The sequence below is a fragment of the Thalassophryne amazonica genome, chromosome 18 (assembly GCF_902500255.1).
Source record: "Thalassophryne amazonica chromosome 18, fThaAma1.1, whole genome shotgun sequence".
NCBI classification, from domain to species: domain Eukaryota; kingdom Metazoa; phylum Chordata; class Actinopteri; order Batrachoidiformes; family Batrachoididae; genus Thalassophryne; species Thalassophryne amazonica.
The window spans coordinates 36438110-36460453 of record NC_047120.1 but is presented as its reverse complement, the minus strand read 5'-3'; the positions used below and the strand labels follow the sequence as shown (position 1 = coordinate 36460453).

General features: G+C 43.4%; 1 protein-coding gene across 2 annotated transcripts in view; it reads left to right on the top strand.

Annotated features, from left to right (window-relative positions):
• The first annotated feature begins 8748 nt into the window (after window positions 1-8748).
• The window catches only part of LOC117531348 (flocculation protein FLO11-like), a 30438-nt gene continuing 16842 nt past the window's right edge, over window positions 8749-22344 (top strand). Inside the window, exons 1-2 of one of the 2 annotated variants that reach the window (XM_034194425.1) lie at window positions 8749-9775; window positions 14539-15588. In XM_034194425.1, the coding sequence (XP_034050316.1) occupies window positions 8981-9775; window positions 14539-14634 (891 nt within the window). In that variant the 5' untranslated portion in view covers window positions 8749-8980 and the 3' untranslated portion in view covers window positions 14635-15588. Of the gene's footprint in view, window positions 9776-14538; window positions 16272-22344 lie in introns of those variants that run through there. The other variant, XM_034194424.1, reaches the window with a different exon arrangement.

Below are 22344 nucleotides of genomic sequence, written 5' to 3'. Positions count from 1 at the left end.
TCACGCCCCATAACTGCTGGGATAGGCTCCAGCCCCACCATGACCCTTAAGCCCAGGTTACACATAGACGGTTTTGTCGGCGGGTAGTACGTAGACCGAAGTTCGCGGTAGTTCCGGCTGTTTTCGTGGTGAAAAGGGGCGGAGCATTTCATCGGCGTTTTGAGCGCCGTACTAGCCGCAAATACATGGATAAAACGCCGCTAAATCCGCCGAATAAAGCGGCGTTTTGACGCCGTAGCATCCGGCACACGTCAGGCAACGGGGGTTAATACCCAGTTCTATCCTTTACAATCACAGGTTAAGACGCACGTGAGAACGGCGGTGTGTACCGCTGGATTTATCCAGGCAAATCCTGCGTTACTCCAGGAACTTTTGCATATAGGCACCGCCCCCAGAGTATAATAGGCTGAAACAGCTGTCACTGCAGGGGGAGGGAGCTCATCTCTCAGCCTTTTCTTTTCCTCTCCTTTTCCCCTCCTCAACGTGTTGCTCATTTCCACCACAGGCCTCTCCTCTGCTTCTGAACCAGACCTCTTGGTAAGTCCTTGCCGCTGCCAATTTTCTTTTAGGAGGCATACTGGAGCGTCTCTGCAAAAATATCTGGAGCTGGCCACGAGTGAGAGGCCTGCATGCAGCACGCTAGTATTTTTATACTGACCGCCACCTATCGGCTGTTTGGAACGCCGTTAACTGGGAGGTGGCGTTTAGAACGGCGTACTGTCCGCTAGCGCTGCCATTTTGTCTGCCTCTGTCGCCGGTTAAAACGCATTTGAGGACACTGATGTGGGCTCTATCACTGTTTTACACGCCGTTGGTTAGGGATACAACGCTGGCCGCCAATTACGGTGGTGTAAACTGCGGCACTACAGGAAGGGGCAGGAAGGGGCAGGATGAAACGGCGATTAAAAAGTATCAAACGCTGTTGTTCACGTTGTCTCCGTCGTCACGCGAATTCTCTGGGAGCGCTCCCGGAATTAGTCAACATGTTGAATAATTTTTTTGACGATTCCCGGTAAAGCTGGAACTAAGCTGGAGCTTTTGTTATCACATCAAAGCAGTTTTTGTTTTTCTTTTTTCATCTTTGCTTCATTCATGGGTAACAAAAGGAATCTATTGAACAAGGCAAGGACTTTGCAGTTTCCATCAGATTGTGAATGGTTGGTTTGTGTTTGTCTCCGGTCTGCTTCATATTCTTCAATGAAGGCACACAAGAGACACCGGATGCTCTCTGTGATCCTTCATCTGTGGCAACTGTTAAGACCCATATGATAACAATGGCAAGGTAGAAACAATGTGACAGAAATTAGATAAGCAGATAAACAGGCTTCAGTCAAGTTGACCATGGATGTCTATGAATGCAACAGTCCAAAGCTGTCGTGGTAAATCTTGAAGATGTCCTGGGTAATAATCAACTCAGAAAACATCTCTGTGATAACGGTATGGCCTTATTACAGTGTGTCATGATTTAACCCAGAAGCACCACGATTTGCCACAACTCCATTAAGACTTGAGTAAGATTGTATAAGGGCTCATTTAGGACTTACTTACTTCCAGTAAGTACCAGGTAGATCTGGTGGGCTTTGCCTCCACAGCTCTGGAACCACTGTCCTTGATGGGAGTTGAACCTTATTCTTCTGTGGAGATGCCCAAAACAGCAGTTTGGAGTATTCTGGCTGGAGTCCTGCTTTCAGCTCCAGTTGGGGGAATACATTATTCTGATGGGGGACTTCAACGCACATGTGGGCAAAGACAGAGACACCTGGAGAGGTGTGATTAGGAGGAATGGCCTCCCTGATCTAAACCTGACGGTTGTTTGCTATTGGACTTCTGTGCTAGTCATGAACTGTCCATAACAAACACCATATTTGAACATAAGGATGCACAAAAGTGTGCATGGTACCAGAGCACCCAAGGCCAAAGGTCAGTGATTGATTTTGTGTTTGTATCATCTGATCTGAGGCTGCATGATCTGGCACTCAGGTGAAGAGAGGGGCAGTGTTGTCAACTGATCACCATCTGGTGGTGAGTTGGATCAGAGGGTGGGGAGGACTTTGGACAGACCTGGTAAGCCCAAACAGATAGTGCAGGTGAGCTGAGAACGTCTGGAGGAGCCCACTGCCTGATAGATCTTCAACTCACACCTCCAGTGGACCTTTGCTGGCATCCCTGTGGAGGTTAGGGGCATTGAACCAGAATGGGTAATGCTCAAAGCTTCCATTGCTGAAGCTGCAACAGGGATATATGGACTCAAGGTGTTAGGTGCCTCAAGGGGTAGTAAACACTCGAACACCGTGTTGGACACCAGTGGTCAGGAAGCCATCTGACTGAAGGAGTTTTTCTGTGAAATGTTATCTTGGAGAACTGTGGAGGCAGCTGCAAGGTACCAAAAGGCCCGAAGGGCAGCAGCATCTGTTGTGGGGAGGCAAAGCAGTGGGTTTGTGAGGAGGTGATGGTCTAGTGGTTAAAGCATTAGGCGTCAGACCAGAGGATCCTTGGTTCAAATCCCAGCCTGACCGGAAAATCACCATGGGCCCTTGGGCAAGTTCTTTAATCCCCTAGTTGCTCCAGGTGTGTAGTGGGTACCTTGCATGACAGCACCCTGACATCGGCGCTATATAAATACAGTCCATTTACCATTTACCATTTAGTTCTGGGCAACCGTGGGAAAGGACATTCGGTCAGTACTTGGAGGAACTCCTGCATCACACTGGAACATAGCTGGAAGCAGATGGAGGATCATCAACAATTTTCCTGGTAGAAATTCAATTTCAGTTTATTTTCACTTATATAGCACCAAATCACAACAGAGTTGCCTCAAGGTGCTTCACAACACAAGTAAGGTCTAACCTTACTAACCCAGAGCAGCCATTGTCATTGTTATCGTGTGGGTCTTAACAGTTGCCACAGATGAAGGCATCCGGTGTCTCTTGTGTGCCTTCATTGAAGCAGATGAAGCAGACCTGAGACAAACACAAACCAAATCACTGAGATAGTCAAGCAACTCCACCGTAGCAAAGCTCCGGGGGTTGATGAGATCCATCCAGAAATGCTGAAGGCTCTGGGTGTGAAGGTACTGTCATGGATGAGACAGCTCTTCAATATTGTGTGGAGGTCTAGGACAGTGGCAAAAGAGTGGCAAACTGGGGTGGTGGTCCCCATATCTAAAAAAGGGGACCAGAGAGTGTGTGACAACCACAGGAGCATCACACTACTCAGCCTCCCTGGTAAAGTCTACTCCAGGGTGCTGGAAAGGAGACTTCAACAGATAATCAAACCTCGGATTGAAGAGGAACAATGTGGGTTCTGTCTTGGCCATTGAACAACTGACCAACTCTTCACTCTCACAAGGATCCTGGAGAGGGTGCCTGGGAATATGCCCATCCAGTCTACATGTGTTTTGTGGACTTCAAGATGGCGTATGATCGGGTACTTCTGGAGGTGCTGTGGGAGTATGGAGTGAGGAGGGCCCTTCTCTGGGCCAACAATATCTGTACTTATAAAGCAAGAGCTGTGTTTGCGTCCTCTGCAATAAGTTGGACTAATTTCCGGTGTGGGTTGGTCTCTGCCAGGGCTGTGCATTGTCACCAATCCTGTTTGTGATATTCATGGACAGGATATCGAGACAAAGTCGTGGGAAGGAGGGTCTTCAGTTTGGTGGACTGATGGTCTCATTGCTGCTTTTTGCAGATGATGTGGTCATCATCAGCCTGTGACCTCCAGCACTCATGGGGTCGGTTTGCAGCTGAGTATGGAGTGGCTGGGACGAGGACCAGCACCTCTAAATCTGAGTTAATGGTTCTCAGCAGGAAATTAATGGCCCGCCTACTACAGGTAGGGAATGAGGTCTTGCCCCAAGTGACGGCGTTCAAGTACCTTGGGGTCCTGTTCACAAGTGAGGGAACAATGGAGTGAGACTGGCTGGGGAAATGGCGCAGCAGGGACAGTACTGCATTCACTCTACCCTACTGTTCTGATGAGAAGGGAGTTCAGCCAAAAGGTGATGCTCTCGATCTACCAGTCAATCTTCATTCCTACTCTCACCTATGGTCATGAGGGTTGATCATGACCAAAAAAGTAGATTGTGGGTACCAGCAGCCCAAATAAGTTTCCTCAGGAGGGTGACTGGAGTCTCTCGAGTGAGAAGCTCAGTCATTCAATCAGTCAAGTCAACCTGGTCAAAGATAAGCAGTTGAAGATGGTTGAGTGAGTCATACAACACACTGAACAACAGCAATCTGTATTTGGTGTGGTGTATTTATTTCACAAAACGTTGATTCTAACCACGTGCTCTTTACCCAGGCAAAGACCGGTACCTCTGAGAGTTTACAATCAAAGGTGGACAGTGTTAGCCCCTTGGTGCTAATTGTTTTGTGCTGCAAACTAACAATGTAGAAGCAGTACTACACAATGTAAAGGAGTCTCGCTAATTAAACTTGACAAGCCAGAAAGCAGCCAATTTACACATCGTAGCTGCTGAAGTGGGTGGAAGATTGGGACTTCCAGACAATGTACCACCTGTAGCGCCTGAATCTGTGATGCTTCTGTGAAAAACAAATTATTACTGAAGCCAGTCCTGTTTGCACCTTAAGGAATGAAAAGATTTGCAATTGGATAAGGACAAGCACAATTGCGGACATGGCTGGCGCAGATAATTACACAATTGTACATATGCTGTAATTTGATATCTGTTGGCTGAATTTGTGTATTTTGGGTATAACTGGTGAATCTAAATTGACCAAATGCATGAGTGAGAGTGTTAATGTGTTTGTCTGTCTATAGGTGTCTGTTCAAGATGTACCCCACCTGTTGCCCAATGAGAGCTGGGATAAGCTCCCTTAACTAGAATAAGCAGGCAGAGAAAATGGGTGGATGGATGTAAGAAGTGAGCCAAGATAACTGTAAGCATCAAGAAAATGGTTCAAGTAGTCAAGAAAAAACAAAACAAAAAAAAAAACAGTTAGACTCAGGAAAATGGAAAATGGCAAATTCTGAGATTTCATGTGTTGAATGCAAATGTACATGCCTTAATGTCCTAACTTAAATCCAGCTGCAAATATAGATAAGTGTATGGTTATGTAGTAACCTTATATGAGGTGCAAGGAAGCAGTCATATCATCTATTTGTACTTCAGGCACTATTTGCCACTATTTACCCACCTCTCATTGTCCAAGAAGGTGCATGTGCAAAGTGCTAACTACACCCCAGTAAACTACATGGGTTCCAAAGCAGATGTTGGTGAGAGTACTGTGGAGAGCCTCAGCATGTGCAGCACTAATATCCCACTACAATTTACAAAGGAACCAAAATGCAGGACACTGGAATGAATTTAACTGAATAATAACAATTGTTAATTCTACCAGAAAGACTGAAGACAAGTTAAATTTGATAATTTTAATACATTAAGATAAGGGAGAGAATGTCATAATAGTCTTTGGTGTAATAAATGTGGTGCAGGTACTATCATGGTAGAGTAGAGCTGAGATGATCACAAATTCTGCTGATGGAAAAGACAGGGGTGGAGCCTACCTCCAGGCAGTGGACAGAGACAACTAGTGTTGGTGGGGTGGAAGAGGGGGCATTGTTTTGGTGATCTGTAAACAGCAAGTGGTGAGAGAGAAAGTTGACATTTTAAGATAAAAGGGTGGTTGCTGTTGGTTGAGAGCTGATAACTTATGGGGAACACCTGCTTTGTTTGGAGATTCAAGATGATGTTAATTGACTTACTGTCAATGAATACTTAAATTTCTGAGTCTTCTGATTTATGAGTCTTCTGAGTTATGGTGTGCTGCTTTTCTCAGGGAATGGAGACAAGGTCTTACCTGGGAAGGCAGGAGGTCACGAGGACAGATGGGACACAAAGATTTCAAGTGATCTTCCAATTTTGGACTGACAAGTTCTAACAATTTCTAAAGTTGGTGGAGAGTGGGAGGGGAAACCTGTGAAACTTGTGTGAAAGAATGGCAATGGGGACAAAGCTGGCCTGAGTTGGGGTTGTGGCTAGGTGACTGATAAGTTGACGAGAAGACAATCATGGAAGCCATTGGGCAGAGGTGAATGTTTGATGAAGCTGTAATTTGTGGGGCAAGACTGGGTGAAGGTTCGTCTAAGCTTTCTTGGAAGGCAGCAAGACAAGCAGGAAAATAAGTGTGCAATTAATCAAGCTGACATAAGCCATGATCTGGTGATGAGTGGAAACAGACACTCAGGTTGAAAACTAGAGACGCTGACCCTGAATTTGCTTCCATACCAGCTGTTGTCACTTGAAAATTTTACATTCAATCCTACTGAAAAGATGACAGCAAACAGCTATCGCACATGTATGTTCTATGCATGTGTGTGTAAACCTTCCATGTCAGTCGGTGGCACAAATCGGTTCATGTGATTCTGAAAGAGAAACCAACAGAGTAGATTGTAGAGTCTAACAGTTGCAGGAAGGAAAGACCTGCAATACCTCTCCTTCAGACACTTTGGTCGAATCAGTCTATCACTGAAGGATCTGCCCAGTGCTGTGATAGTGTCCTATAGCAGGAGAGACTGGTTCTCCAGTGGAGATCATAGCTTGGCTGCCATCCTCCTCTCAGCCACAACCTGCACTGGGTCAAGGGGGCATCCTAGGATCAAACAAGAAGGACTCCAAGAAGAACAAGGACAAATTGAGAACACTGCTATGACTATGCCATATCCATAGTCAAAGTCAACTTGATCTGGACAAGTTGATCAACATGTTGTAATCAATCTAAATGGGGGCATAAATATTGTAATCTGAACTAGAGAACCCACTCAAAACATCCATGGTTATAGTTATAGCCACATTAAAACTACAGTATTTACAGTAGAGTCTCAATTAATTACAGCTCCTTTACTGTCGGGACACCAGAATTCCTCATCTCATTGGATATTTCCCTCTCCAGGAACCATTACCTTATCATGGTGGAGAGGTTTGTGTGTCCCTATGAACCAGAAAGCTGTGTTATCTAGAGCCTTTAGAGCACATTATTGGTTTGGTGGCACCATGTCTGGTTACAGTGTACAACCCTAATTGTCATGTCCCGGCCGTTTCCAGGCTTCAGCCCATATGTCCCTTCTTCATTTAGTTCTGTTCCTTTGGCATCAGCCTCGTTTTGTTAATTACCTTTTTCTTCATGTGGGGTTTTTTTTCCATGTTCTGATTTTTGCTTAGTCACTTTCTTCCTTTGTTACTTTTCACCTCAGTTATGTTTTAGTCTTGTTTTGTTATTGCCTCTTTCTTCATGTTTATTCAATGTTCTCATATTGCTTTGTCACTTTCTTTCTTTGTTACTTTACAGCTATGTTTTAGTTCCATTCTAGTTTATCCACAGTCTGTTTTTATGTTTCAGCATTTAGTGTTTGTTTGCTTATGTTACTGTTCTCTCTTCTGTTAAGTATTTGGGTATTTCTGGTTTTGGTTTTCAGTTTTGTTTTCTTGTAGTTCTTCTGTCTGTTCTTAGTAGGTTTATTGTATTAATTCCCATGATTCACTTATCACGTTCCTGTATGCTTTTCAGTTGTGTTCGTTAGGGTGGTTTTCTTTGTACTATCTCTTATTGTCATGTTTGTATCTAATCACCTTTCTCTTGCTCCTGCTTGTCAGTCTCTCATTGTTTCCACAGTCTTTTCCGGATCACTGCACTCTGTTCCGCACCTGCACTTTGTCCTCTCAGTCAGCCACGCCCCTTCATCTGTCATTCTCTTGCCCATTTGTCACTGCCCTTCTGCATCATTGGCCTCTTAGCTGTCACCTGACCACGCCCCCCTTTCCAGGCCTTTCCTCCTCCACGTGCACCTCATTTCCTGATTAACACCTGTCCCTATTTAACCTGCGTCTGTTCACTTCTTCCCCGCTCGTTCGTTGATTCACTCACGTACCAGCCTCTTGTGTCGTTCTTGTTTTGCCAAGCCTTGTTTTTGGACTCTGTTTTGTGTTCTGGATCCTGTTTTTTGCCTCTGCTCTGACATACCTGTTTGCTCGTGTTTTGACCTTGCTTGTTCTTTGGACCACGTCTTTTGCTTAATCCTTGTCAAGTACTTTTGCTCCGTGGACTGCCTTGCTGTTAACGATCCCTAGCCTGAATAAACCACCCTTTAAGTATATTTCCTTTTGTCGAGCCTGCATTTGTGTCCTGCCCTCGTCCAGTCCTGACAGAACGAACGAGCCAGACATGGACGCAGCAGGCTCGAATCCGGTCGCCAGGAATCAAGACGCTGATACAATCAAGAGGATTTTTAATGACCTTCAATTTTTTTTTAATTTGTTTTCGTGACTGTTTCTCTTCAAAAGAGAAATTTGATTATCTTGAGCAGGCATGGGAAATCGTGGAAGCCAATGAATGGCTTTATGAACGCTTCCCTGATCTGCAAGACCTGGACACGATTTTTTCTGGCACTACACTTCCTGACTGGATAAAACATCCAGAGACCCACCCGTGTTCACAGCCCCTGCCTGTCGATGACGATGCTGAATGGAGCGATTGTGATGACGATGACGAAGACAATTCGTCGGAGTCAGAACAGTTCGTGGTACCGGGCTCGGTAAACGTATTGTTCAAGGTACAGGACTTGTTTTTTGAATACCATGACAATCTGAGTCCACAGAACCGACGTCGCGTTCTGTCGGACCTTGATCAGCTGTTACAAGCCGAGCCTGACGTGGTTCGCTCTTTTCCTGACCTTGAGAACATAAAGGCTCAGTTTAAGCAGGGCCTTCTTCCGCCATGTAATCCGATTGAGTTCATGTTTGAATCAGACATCACCGCAGCCTGTTCGACCGCACCACGGCACATAACAATATCAGACGCAGCCTGGTGTGCATCAGGAAAAGAACCGGCTGCACCTGCAAAACCGAAGACACCGGGACCACGACCACGCTCAACACCCATGCAAGCCCCTTCACGAGCACCACCTAAGTCCGCACCACGAACGACTCACGTGGCTTCCACACGCTCGCAGAGCCGGCCTCCTCATGCCCGACTTCCCAACGTCTCCGGGCCACGACCACGGCTGTTCTCCGCCTTCCTCCTGTTCCAGCTCCTCGACAGCCCTGCGCGCCTGTGCCACCGAAGACCGTGCGCTTCGCACCTGCAGCTGCTCCAGTCTCCACGCCAGCGGCACCAGCGACGCTTCCAGCCGGCCCGGTCTCCATGCACACTGCACCAGCGACTGGAGCGATCTCCGCACCTGTGGCACCTCCCGCCGAACCAGTCTCTGTGCGCATCACTCCAGCGGTTGCTCCAGACTCCACGCCAGCTGCACCAGCGGCTACTCCAGTCTCCATGCCAGCTGCATCAGCGACGCTTCCAGCCGGCCCGGTCTCCATGTGCACTGCACCAGCGACTGGAGCGATCTCCGCACCTGCGGCACCTCCCGCCGAACCAGTCTCTGTGCGCATCACTCTCCAGCGGTTGCTCCAGACTCCACGCCAGCTGCACCAGTGGCTGCTCCAGTCTCCACGCCAGCGGCACCTGCGACGCTTCCAGCCAGCCCGGTCTCCATGCGCAATGCGCCATCGACTGGAGCAATCTCCGCACCTGCGGCACCAGCGACTGCTCCGGACTCCACGCCCACGGCTGCATTGGACTTTGCGCGCACCGCGCCAGCACCTGTTCCAGCGCACGCCGCACCACAACCAGTCTCAAGGCCAGACGGTGCGTCGTTCGCACGCATGCCGTCGGAACCTTCCCCTCCTGCGCCTCCTCATCCTGCTCCAGCTTCACTGCCGGCACAGAAGATGACGATCGAGGACGCAAACCTGGAGACGGTTAGTGACATTTTGCTTGAACTGTATTTGTTGCGGGTCTATTTTGTACTCACGTTGTTTACCTCTGTGCTTTGTTGGTTCAAAGCCCCACGCCTACTCCTGGGGTGGACCATGTCTGACCTTGACTCACAGTTTCAGAGCGTCATGACCTGGCTGTTGGGTAAAATTATTTTGTTCTTAGGGGTCTCCCCAGGGGGCGGTTGTGGGTTCATGGAAACATTTTCCATCTCACGCCTGTTAAAATTCTCTCTCACGTCTCCAAGTACTTCTGGCCATGCCAATTATCCACAGACTTTGATTAACCTTCTCGTGCAATACATTCGGCACCCTGAGCAAATACAGGATTTTCTGGTTGGTACTTGTGTTGGTCTGGTTTTGTTTGTTTTCTGTCTGCACTTTTGCTCGTTTATGGGGATTTTTTGCTTTTTTGGGGTTTTGTTCAAGAACTTTTATTTACTGTATGAGGGCTCTTTTCTGTCTTGTTTTTGTCATTGTTGTAAGGTAGTGTGTATGCACCTAAATGTCTTGTGTTACCGTACCCGGAATGTGAACGCCCTCTGTTTTGCGTGTGGCTTAGCTCTACTCCCTTTTGCCCAGTGGCTTCTACGCACGGTGGGACTCCTCCTGAGGAGGTTGTTTTCTGTACACCACTGCTTTGGAGCTATTCGTCCTAAACCTGGCCCCGATTGTTCTTTGGGAACCACTCTAGGGGCCGGTTTGTCCCAAGGCCGAGTTCCTGATGTCTCCACGCCCGTTTCTCCACGGGTCCACTCCCCTGACCTCGTGGTAACTCACGACCCGGGTGTGTGTCACGTGCCCAGGCCCTTTATTGAGCCATATTGTTGCCCGCCTGGGGGCCTCTTTCCTGCCTTGGCTATGCCCAGTTTTGGGTCCCTCGACCGCCTGCCCGGGTATTGTTATTCCTCGTTTCCTCTGCCTGTTTTGCTAGGGTCTGTTGTCAGACATCCCTGGGGTTTTGTTTTTTTCGGCCCTCTTGTGGCTCTCCTCTCTCGTTCTGCCCTCCGTCCTGTTCCCCCTGCCGCCCTCCCGGTGTCGGGTTCCTGGGCGGGTGCCCGGGGGCACCCGCTTGGGGCAGGGGTACTGTCATGTCCCGGCCGTTTCCAGGCTTCAGCCCATATGTCCCTTCTTCATTTAGTTCTGTTCCTTTGGCATCAGCCTCGTTTTGTTAATTACCTTTTTCTTCATGTGGGGTTTTTTTCCATGTTCTGATTTTTGCTTAGTCACTTTCTTCCTTTGTTACTTTTCACCTCAGTTATGTTTTAGTCTTGTTTTGTTATTGCCTCTTTCTTCACGTTTATTCAATGTTCTCATATTGCTTTGTCACTTTCTTTCTTTGTTACTTTACAGCTATGTTTTAGTTCCATTCTAGTTTATCCACAGTCTGTTTTTATGTTTCAGCATTTAGTGTTTGTTTGCTTATGTTACTGTTCTCTCTTCTGTTAAGTATTTGGGTATTTCTGGTTTTGGTTTTCAGTTTTGTTTTCTTGTAGTTCTTCTGTCTGTTCTTAGTAGGTTTATTGTATTAATTCCCATGATTCACTTATCACGTTCCTGTATGCTTTTCAGTTGTGTTCGTTAGGGTGGTTTTCTTTGTACTATCTCTTATTGTCATGTTTGTATCTAATCACCTTTCTCTTGCTCCTGCTTGTCAGTATCTCATTGTTTCCACAGTCTTTTCCGGATCACTGCACTCTGTTCCGCACCTGCACTTTGTCCTCTCAGTCAGCCACGCCCCTTCATCTGTCATTCTCTTGCCCATTTGTCACCGCCCTTCTGCATCATTGGCCTCTTAGCTGTCACCTGACCACGCCCCACTTTCCAGGCCTTTCCTCCTCCACGTGCACCTCATTTCCTGATTAACACCTGTCCCTATTTAACCTGCGTCTGTTCACTTCTTCCCCGCTCGTTCGTTGATTCACTCACTTACCAGCCTCTTGTGTCGTTCTTGTTTTGCCTAAGCCTTGTTTTTGGACTCTGTTTTGTGTTCTGGATCCTGTTTTTTGCCTCTGCTCTGACATACCTGTTTGCTCGTGTTTTGACCTTGCTTGTTCTTTGGACCACGTCTTTTGCTTAATCCTTGTCAAGTACTTTTGCTCCGTGGACTGCCTTGCTGTTAACGATCCCTAGCTTGAATAAACCACCCTTTAAGTATATTTCCTTTTGTCGAGCCTGCATTTGTGTCCTGCCCTCGTCCAGTCCTGACACTAATGAATATTTTAGTGACAGTGTAACCACTACAAGACAAACAATTAGAGAGAGAGTCTAATTTTTCATGCCAGATACACGAGATCTATCCCGCATCTGCAACATCAAAGCAAATGTCTGCCACTCGCCATCTGGCAACTTTACATTAACGATATTTAGCCCAATAAAAGATTGGCCTCAGTTCTATCGACTACTAGGACAAAGCTACTGGCATGACGAAATGAAGAAAGTAAATCTCCATACATCAACTCTCATAAAAATCATTGCACTTTTGTTAGGAAGGTTGTCATTATACAGGTTGTTTTTCTCCGTCAACTCTACTGGCAGATGTCAACCTGTTCTCAGAGCAACATGAAGCAAAAACTGGAGCAGATGGAGGCTGATGCAGAGTTTTTGATCTTCTATAAGGACACACACAGTGGGGGAAGGGATGCGGGAATGCACGTTGAAGAAAATTCAAATAACCCTGAAATATTTTGGGATTTAACCTATTATATTTTAAAATATAACTGAGGTTGTAAAAACATCAGCTCGTTCTTTAAGGCATCCTGTATATATGTGTTCAGATACTACTGGTACAGCGTAATTAGCTAAGGTCTGGTAACGTACTGCTTTAATCACAGCATGTGTCCGTGTGGGAGCTCACCAGGTCCTGTCTGATCATGCTGAGAAACAGCTAGAGAGAGAACGAAGAGTAAAGAGAGAAAGAGAGCTAGATCCAGAGGGTGTGGCGATAAGTTTCTTTCTGCATGTATACACACTTTAAAGGTGCAAAAGGAGGAGGAGATAAATGAGTGCCTGTTTGAGACCACCCTGGGAGAGAAGGTGGTGGTGGTTTTAGGACAAGCCCACAAAAAGTAAGATTAATGATTCTTGGGAAACGAGTGCTCCTTGCTGGCCTGGGACTTTAAAGACAGCAGGAGTTACTTACCGGCTGTTGGTCCAGCAGGGATGCATTTCCCATTACAAACCATTCAGAATACTATGTGGGATCCTAGGCAAAGGCCAAATCGTTCTATCAAATATACACAGTTTCCACATCAACGTCAGCAAAGCTGTTTGAGGTGAGCAACTGGATGTCAAGATCCATTTCTATCAAATTTTAACAAATATTGCAGCCTGAGATATGCAGAGCTCCATTGTGAGAGAGAAAGAAATATGTAATGAGGCCATGTTTTCATTTATTCAGGCCATCAGTCTACTGTAGAGCCGACCTTTACAGACACACAATCTCTTTCACACTCCCTCTTACATCATGCTGATGTGTTGCACATCAAAATGCTCAGAACAGTCTCAGCTTTCTGAATGTGAAACATGTATTTGTCTAGATCACTGTGTAAAAGATATCATTTGGCTCTAATGATGAAACCAAGAAAAGTGTTGGGAAAATTTTGAAATCTTTCATGAATTTGTTCATGTGAATGAACCAAAGTCTTCAGGTCAGAAAAAAAGTAGTGTAATATATTTTTTAAAAAAATATTAAAACAATGTATAATAAATATGGGTGGATTAGTGGTTAGCACTGTTGCCTCACAGCAAAAAGGTCATGGGATTGATTCCCACCTGGGATCATTCTGTGAGGAGTTTGCATGTTCTCCCCGAGTTTGCGTGGGTTCCCTCTGGGTGTTCATGCTTCCTTCCACATCGAAAGACATGCAGGTTAGGTGAATTGAAAACTTTAAATTGTCCGTAGGTGTGTCTGCAGGTGTGAATGTGTTTGTTTGTCGATATGTTGCCATGCGACAGAATGGCGTCCTGTCCAGTGCATACCCTGCTTCATGCCCTGTGGCTGCTGGCATAGGCCCCCCCCCCATGACCATTAATTGCAGTAAGCAGGTATAGACAATGCGTGGATGGATGTATCGTAAATAAAAAATAAATATGTTCAGTGCAGTGCAGCAGCACCACCTGCTCGGAACTACACAGCATAGGTTTACATAACCCATTAATTGCTGCCAATCAAATGGTGAATAAGCTACTGTATGTGGTTCATATATTTGTAAATCTGATTGTGATGAAATCAGTGCCTCAGCAGCCATCAACCTCTAAAGGAGATACTGACATGAAATTTTTAACAGATGTGAACAACAAACCAAATAACACATGCAAAGAAACCAAAACAAATGAGTGCAGAAATTAAATGAGCACAGAAATTAAGTTGCATGTAAAAATGTGAAATGACACAGGAATAAAGCATTGAACACATGACGAAAGGAGTGTGCAAAAAGGTATGTAAAGCCAAGACACCAGCTGAAATCTATCAGAAATTGAAAGCAATCCTGCCCCTTCTCAGTGCAAATTAATATCAGCTGTTTCAGTCCCAACTGATGGTGTATAAAAAGATGTCTCATTACCAAGATCTCACACAAATAACATCTCATGACTGCTTGTTAGTTTTGGTTTCGTTGCATCTATGGAGTACTTGGATTGTTACTGCCATCTGGTGAAAATTTCATATCAATAGAACCTTTAGAAATGTTTTTACTGAGAAAAAAGGTGATGTGTTAAATACTTGTCTTTCTTTGTCTTTCTTTCAGTTGTTCCTATTTGGGGTTTCAACAGCAGAACCATCTCCACCTCACACATATTCATTATGGGAGCCTCATGGATCTATAACACCGGCGGAGGGATGAGTGTCTCATTATGTCTGTCTCAGTGCAAGTGTGTGTGTGTGTGTGTGTGTGTGTGTGCCTGTGCACTGCTGTTTGTTTCTCTCTACTGGTAATGACATCTATCTATGCAACACCATGCAATGCATGTTATATCAAGGGAAATTGGAAGCAGTCACATTGCAGAGGTTTTGAACATGCTTGAACTACTGTCCTACCGTCTCATCTCACCAAGATGTAATGTTGTGTGTGTGTGTGTGTTTGTGTTTCTGTATGGTCCTGCACTAACCCCTTGTTCTATGCTGTGCATACACATGGTCAGATCTGTTCCCATTTTCATATCTGCAAGCCTTAAATTAGTGACTACATTCTGGAAACAAGCAGAGAAAACATCTCCAGACCAAAGCAGCTTATAAAACAGACTTGGCAACACAGAATGCAGTTAAGAATAACTTTGAACAACACTATTTTTATTCATCATGATGAGATAAGAGCCAACCAGCCACATGGAGAATATTAAATAAAATACAGCGGGTGTTGTGTTCATAGCTCTAAACATTTCAGCATGTAGATAATGAAGAGTTTAGAGAACGTTGCTCCATGACCCCGCCAAAAAGCTCACATTGAAGAGATAGGTTTATGTCACACATCTAGCTGTGTAAACATTAAATTTGGACTCATGCTGTGGGGAATAACATCAGAGACAAATCGGCAGATATATGGGCGAGATAATAGGAGTTGACAGTCGGCCATTAGAGGGAACAGTTGAGAAAACAAGCTGATAAATGCTTATTGAATTACACCATGGGAGGGAGGTTATTGAAGTTGTGGAGTTGGCTTTCTCAAATGCATTCCATTGTTTCCCTTAAGCAATGTTTCCTGGCATCCATCCCCAGGCTGTGTGGTCACCAGCAGCAGCATCCGTGAAACAAGTTTATGACAGCAATTTATCTCCTTCTTTGTTCTCCTGAAAGCAAGGTTTGTGATTAGCCATTGATTCAATAAGCAAGACTGAATGATTTGGCGCGGCAGTTTTCTTCCTGTGTAAAACTATGTGACAAAAAGGATTCACATAATAAAATATCACTAGGAAAGATCTCCAGGAGATCAGTCTAGTCAGCTTGTTATACCTTGTCAAAGCATGTGCTCGAGGCACCTTCCAGCACCTGCAAATCAGAAGCAAAAATTCTGCAAAAGCTGGCTCGGCCATTAATGTGTCAATATATTTTGGTGCAGTATTTTTTGTGCACTTCTCCAACCGTGAGGGAGGGCGGAGCCCAGAATTACTCTCAACACACAGATGCAACAAATTATCATTCTGAGGGTCCAACCAACGCAGCTGTCATTTTCACACACAGCATTTATGTCATTTAAATACCAAGTAGATTGGGTGAATTTGTCTTAAACCTATTTGGTCCATGAATGCCCAAGTGTGTTGAAGTCTACTTTTCATCATGTTTTTATCTATCTAGAACTGTTGAATGATTTTATTTGATAAATATGTTCTTTTGAATGTCCCAGGTCTTTCTGCCTTGTAGTTCCCAGCAGGTGGAGCTGATGCACTGCACTGCACATATTTATTTATGGAAATGTATTTATACATTGTTTAAAAATCGTTTTCATATATTTCATTATTTTTATGACCCAAAGAACTTGGTAAGTGCAAGTGAATAAATGTCAATTTTCATGAAAAAAACTTAAGATTAAAAAATATATATATATTTTCAGCTATCAAGCCAAATTATTACCTCCGCCAAGGAGATTATGTTTTCGGTCACGTTTGTTTGTTTGTTTGTCTGTCTGTCAGCAGGATAACTCAAAAGGTTTTGAACGGATTTTGATGAAATTTTGTGGATTGGTTGGAAATGACAAGAGGAACAAGTGATTAAATTTTAGTGGTGATCCAGATCATGATCTGGATCCCGATGCTAATGCATTAGCATGTCTATGGCATTTTCAATGTTAAAAGTTAGCATTAAGCAGTTGCAGCTGTCATCACGTTCGGGTGCATTTGTTTTCAAATTGTAATATTTCTTAAATTTATTTTTGTTTATATATGAGTATTAATAATCTAATGATTATTATATACAATTTTAGAGAAAGAGACAAAAAGAAATACATCACTGTGTCAAGGAGGGAATCTCTTTAGGGTCAGTGACCCTATGGCCTTGTTTAGAGAAATGTTTCATGAATGTTAAAAATTCATATACGAGGTCTGTCAATAAAGTATAGGTCTTTTTTTTTTTTTTCAAAAACTATATGGATTTCATTCATATGTTTTTACGTCAGACATGCTTGAACCCTCATGCGCATGCGTGAGTTTTTCCACGCCTGTCGGTGACGTCATTCGCCTGTGAGCACTCCTTGTGGGAGGAGTTGTCCAGCCCCTCGTCGGAATTCCTTTGTCTGAGAAGTTGCTGAGAGACTGGCGCTTTGTTTGATCAAAATTTTTTCTAAACCTGTGAGACACATCGAAGTGGACACGGTTCGAAAAATTAAGCTGGTTTTCAGTGAAAATTTTAACGTCTGATGAGAGATTTTGAGGTGATACTGTCGCTTTAAGGACTTCCCACGGTGCGAGACGTCGCGCAGCGCTCTCAGGCGCCGTCGTCAGCCTGTTTCAAGCTGAAAACCTCCACATTTCAGGCTCTATTGATCCAGGATGTCGTGAGAGAACAGAGAAGTTTCAGAAGAAGTCGGTTTCCGCATTTTATCCGGATATTCCACTGTTAAAGGAGATTTTTTTAATGAAAGACGTGCGGACGGATTGCAGCGTCGGCTTGCAGCCGCTGCGACGCTCCGCCACAGGAAAAACACCTCTGTTGGAAGCCTTAAGGACAAGTTGGAATATGTCCAGCTGTTAAACAATTTCTCATATACTCACTCCACTGAAAGCCATCAAAAGCCACCTGGATTTTACAAATGGTTATCAAGACGGAGGTGTTTTTCCTGTGCCGCCTCACCGCGCCGGCTGCGTCCCGACGCGCGGACCCGTCCGCACGTCTTTCATTAAAAAAATCTCCTTTAACAGTGGAATATCCGGATAAAATGCAGAAACCGACTTCTTCTGAAACTTCTCTGTTCTCTCACGATGTCCTGGATCAATAGAGCCTGAAATGTGGAGGTTTTCAGCTTGAAACAGGCTGAAGACGGCGCCTGGGACCGCTACGCGACGTCCCCTTAAAGCGACAGTATCGCCTCAAAATCTCTCATCAGCCGTTAAAATTTTCACTGAAAACCAGCTTAATTTTTCGAACCGTGTCCACTTCGATGTGTCTCACAGGTTTAGAAAACATTTTGATCAAACAAAGCGCCAGTCTCTCAGCAATTTCTCAGACAAAGGAATTCCGACGAGGGGCTGGACGACTCCTCCCACAAGGAGTGCTTACAGGCGAATGACATCACCGACAGGCGTGGAAAAACTCACGCATGCGCATGAGGGTTCAAGCATGTCTGACGTAAAAACATATGAATGAAATCCATATAGTTTTTGAAAAAAATAAAAAGGACCTATACTTTATTGACAGCCCTCGTATTTGCAGTTTAGTTGAATAATAAATTGAATTTTGTCTCTTATTTGTTTTTGTCTATAAGCACATGCAATATCAATATCAGTGCTCAGATGACAGTAGCTTCTGGGAAAGGTGCAAGTTGCAATAAACTGTGATGCCAAGCGCTAAGGATACATGCTATCCAGTCACAGCAGATTAAACTTTTTTTACTACTGAGCAAACATCATTGTTAGACTTTTTTAGGTTCAGTGATTCCACGGCGTGTAGATGTTATGCGTCAGTAACCCCATGGCCTTGGCGGAGGTTTGCACTCTCTGAGCGCTTCTAGTTTATAAAACCCCTGGCAAAAATTATGGAATCACCGGCCTCAGAGGATGTTCATTCAGTTGTTTAATTTTGTAGAAAAAAAGCAGATAACAGACATGACACAAAACTAAAGTCATTTCAAATGGCAACTTTCTGGCTTTAAGAAACACTATACAAAATTAAAAAAAAAAGATTGTGGCAGTCAGTAACGGTTACTTTTTTAGACCAAGCAGATGAAAAAAATATGGAATCACTCAATTCTGAGGAAAAAATTATGGAATCACCCTGTAAATTTTCATCCCCAAAACTAACACCTGCATCATATCAGATCTGCTCATTAGTCTGCATCTAAAAAGGAGTGATCACACCTTGGAGAGCTGTTGCACCAAGTGGACTGACATGAATCATGGCTCCAACACGAGAGATGTCAATTGAAACAAAGGAGAGGATTATCAAACTCTTAAAAGAGAGTAAATCATCATGCAATGTTGCAAAAGATGTTGGTTGTTCACAGTCAGCTGTGTCTAAACTCTGGATCAAATACAAACAACATGGGAAGGTTGTTAAAGGCAAACATACTGGTAGACCAAGGAAGACATCAAAGCGTCAAGACAGAAAACTTAAAGCAATATGTCTCAAAAATCAAAAAATGCAAAACAAAACAAATGAGGAACGAATGGGAGGAAACTGGAGTCAACATCTGTGACCGAACTGTAAGAAACCGCCTAAAGGAAATGGGATTTACATACAGAAAAGCTAAACAAAAGCCATCATTAACACCTAAACAGAAAAAAAAACAAGGTTACAATGGGCTAAGGAAAAGCAATCATGGACTGTGGATGACTGGATGAAAGTCATATTCAGTGATGAATCTTGAATCTGCATTGGGCAAGGTGATGATGCTGGAACTTTTGTTTGGTGCCGTTCCAATGAGATTTATAAAGATGACTGCCTGAAGAGAACATGTAAATTTCCACAGTCATTGATGATATGGGGCTGCATGTCAGGTAAAGGCACTGGGGAGATGGCTGTCATTACATCATCAATAAATGCACAAGTTTACGTTGATATTTTGGACAACTGAACGGATGTTTGGGGATGATTAAATCATTTTTCAAGATGATAATGCATCTTGCCATAGAGCAAAAACTGTGAAAACATTCCTTGCAAAAAGACACATAGGGTCAATGTCATGGCATAGGGTCAATGTCAACGAGCAGATCTGATTTGATACAGGTGTTAGTTTGGGGGATGAAAATTTACAGGGTGATTCCATAATTTATTCCTCAGAATTGAGTGATTCCATATTTTTTTCCTCTGCTTGGTCTAAAAAAGTAACCGTTACTGACTGTCACAATCTTTTTTTCTTGATTTCTTATAGTGTTTCTTAAAGCCAGAAAGTTGCCATTTGAAATGACTTTAGTTTTGTGTCATGTCTGTGATCTGCTTTTTTTCTACAAAATTAAACAACTGAATGAACGTCATCCGAGGCTGGTGATTCCATAATTTTTGCCAGGGGTTGTATATGCAGTGCTGTAGACACATATGTGTTACATATTCAGAAAGCTGAATTTATTCTGAACATTTTGATATGCAACACATGGCCATTATATGAAAACAAAGTACATTAAAGGGGGTATTACTTAAAGTAAAGTGAATAAAAGGCTAGCAGAGGTAGCACCAATGTACCAATGCACTGGTTTTTCACAAAATGTGTTTGAAGGTAAGCAATGCCACTTCTGGTTTATTCCAACAGGATCACATTAAATCAAATCACATTGAATTAAACTGATGTATGTAAAAGTGACCTGTGCCATAGGCCATGAATCAAGTCGCATATAGTGTCATTTTATAAAGGAGAGTTGCACACACCTTAATAAATATGTAGTGTAGTTCATTTACATCAATCTATGTGACTTTTCAATTGCACAAAACAGACAGTTGCAGCATCTAATGAAATTCATTGGAGAAGCTGCCAAACAGAATGTTAGGTCATATCTCGGCAACGCTTTGATGTATCATAAACAGATGGTACAATTTGTGACAAAACAAATTTAAGAAGCAATAATCAACATACTCTTTCCTTGCAAATTTTACATTAAATTTGCCGCCAGGTTTTGTTGACATGCTTTTCAAATGGTTACATCACACATCCATGCTAACTCTGGATTTTCTGTCCGCTTGGCACCCGTATCGCTACTTGCAGCTATATTTTAATTATGTCCACCAAGGATGTAAAAAAAAAATCATTGGCGTTTACTTATCTGTCGGCCTGACGTCTAGCAAGATTACGTCAAAACTACTCCACAGATTTTGACGAAATTTTCACCACAGATAGATATTAGGCCAAGAAAGACTCCATTAAATTGTGGAGGTGATCCGGATCTGGATCCAGATTCTGGATCACATTTCATTTTTATAGGCTTTGAAGGATTACGTCAAAAGTACTTCATGGATTCTTATCAAATTTTCACCACGGACACATATTAGGCTATAGAAGACACCATTAAATTTTGGAGGTGATCTGGATCTTGATCTGGATTGTGGATTAAGATTTCACTTTATATTTACATTTCCACAACAGATAGATATTAGGGCATGGAAGACTCCACTGAATTTTGGAGGTGATCCAGATCTGGGCCCACATTCTAGATAAAGATTTCCCTTTATATTGGCTTTGAAGGATTACTTCAAAACAACTTTATGGATTGTCACCAAATTTGCACCTCAGATAGATATTAGGACATGGAAGACTCACATGAATTTTGGAGGTGATCCAAATTCTGGCTCAAATTTCTCTTTATATAGGTTTTTGAAGGATTACATCAAAACTACTTCATGGATTCTCACCACATTTGCACCACAGATAGATATTAGGGCATGTAAGGCTCCACTGCATTTTGGAGGTGATCTGGAGCCGGATTGGTGGACATCAGAAATCTCTGATTGCTCTTGTTTCAAATAAATTTATTTGTATTGAGCCAAATCACAACACAGGTCACCTCAAACAGCAGAGTCCAAATTAGAGTGGATCCAACGCAACTGGGTCACCATCCATCCTGGCAGCCACAATAGTGTAAAACATCAATAAAAGCAATACAAAATACTACAGATTTGTAACACAAACCTAATTACAACTAACAGCAATGCAAGTAAAACAGATAATAAAATTCAGAAACAAAAATTCAAACAACCAAATCACAAAGTAAAATCATAAATCAAATCCACAAAATCAGTGTCAGTTGTAAGAAAGTAATCTCAGTGGGCAACTGTTGGCAGTATCTATGCTTACTAGCTTATTGACTGTTTTTGGAAAAATGAAAGAATCATAAACATATTGATTCCCTACAATGGCTCTGAGATGGTTATGCGAGATCGGGAGAATTAAGCCAATGTGCAAGAATTAGACTAGTGAGGAAAGCCTTCAAGACGGCTATGGCAACACTTTAAGTAGTTATAGGCTTCTTCACTGTGAATGGAGAAACTGGGGATAGTTCAAGGATTGTCTGTTGAATTATCTGCTTCACTCTTGGCTTCACATTTTTACTTATGATATTCTTGCAACATGTTTCTGCAGCTACATTTGATTTAGTCACTGAACTCGACCCTGGCTTCTCTTCCTTCACCAACCCTGTGGAATTGTAACCAACTCCAAACAGTAGGAGGGATCAAGACTTCATCTTGCGGGTCTTACGTGATGGAACTTGACAAACTGTGCTTGAGCACTGAAAGACCTTTATTTGCATTGACATTTCTACTTGGTTAGACAGACTTTACAGACTTTACTGCAATGTTTGGACAGTAATTCCACTTTTCTTTTGAGATACCTTCTTGCCAGATGTCTTCTTGAACTTTTTCCTATTCAAACAGTCGTAGCAAAACAAGCTAAAACAATGGCAAACAGCTCTTGAGTTCT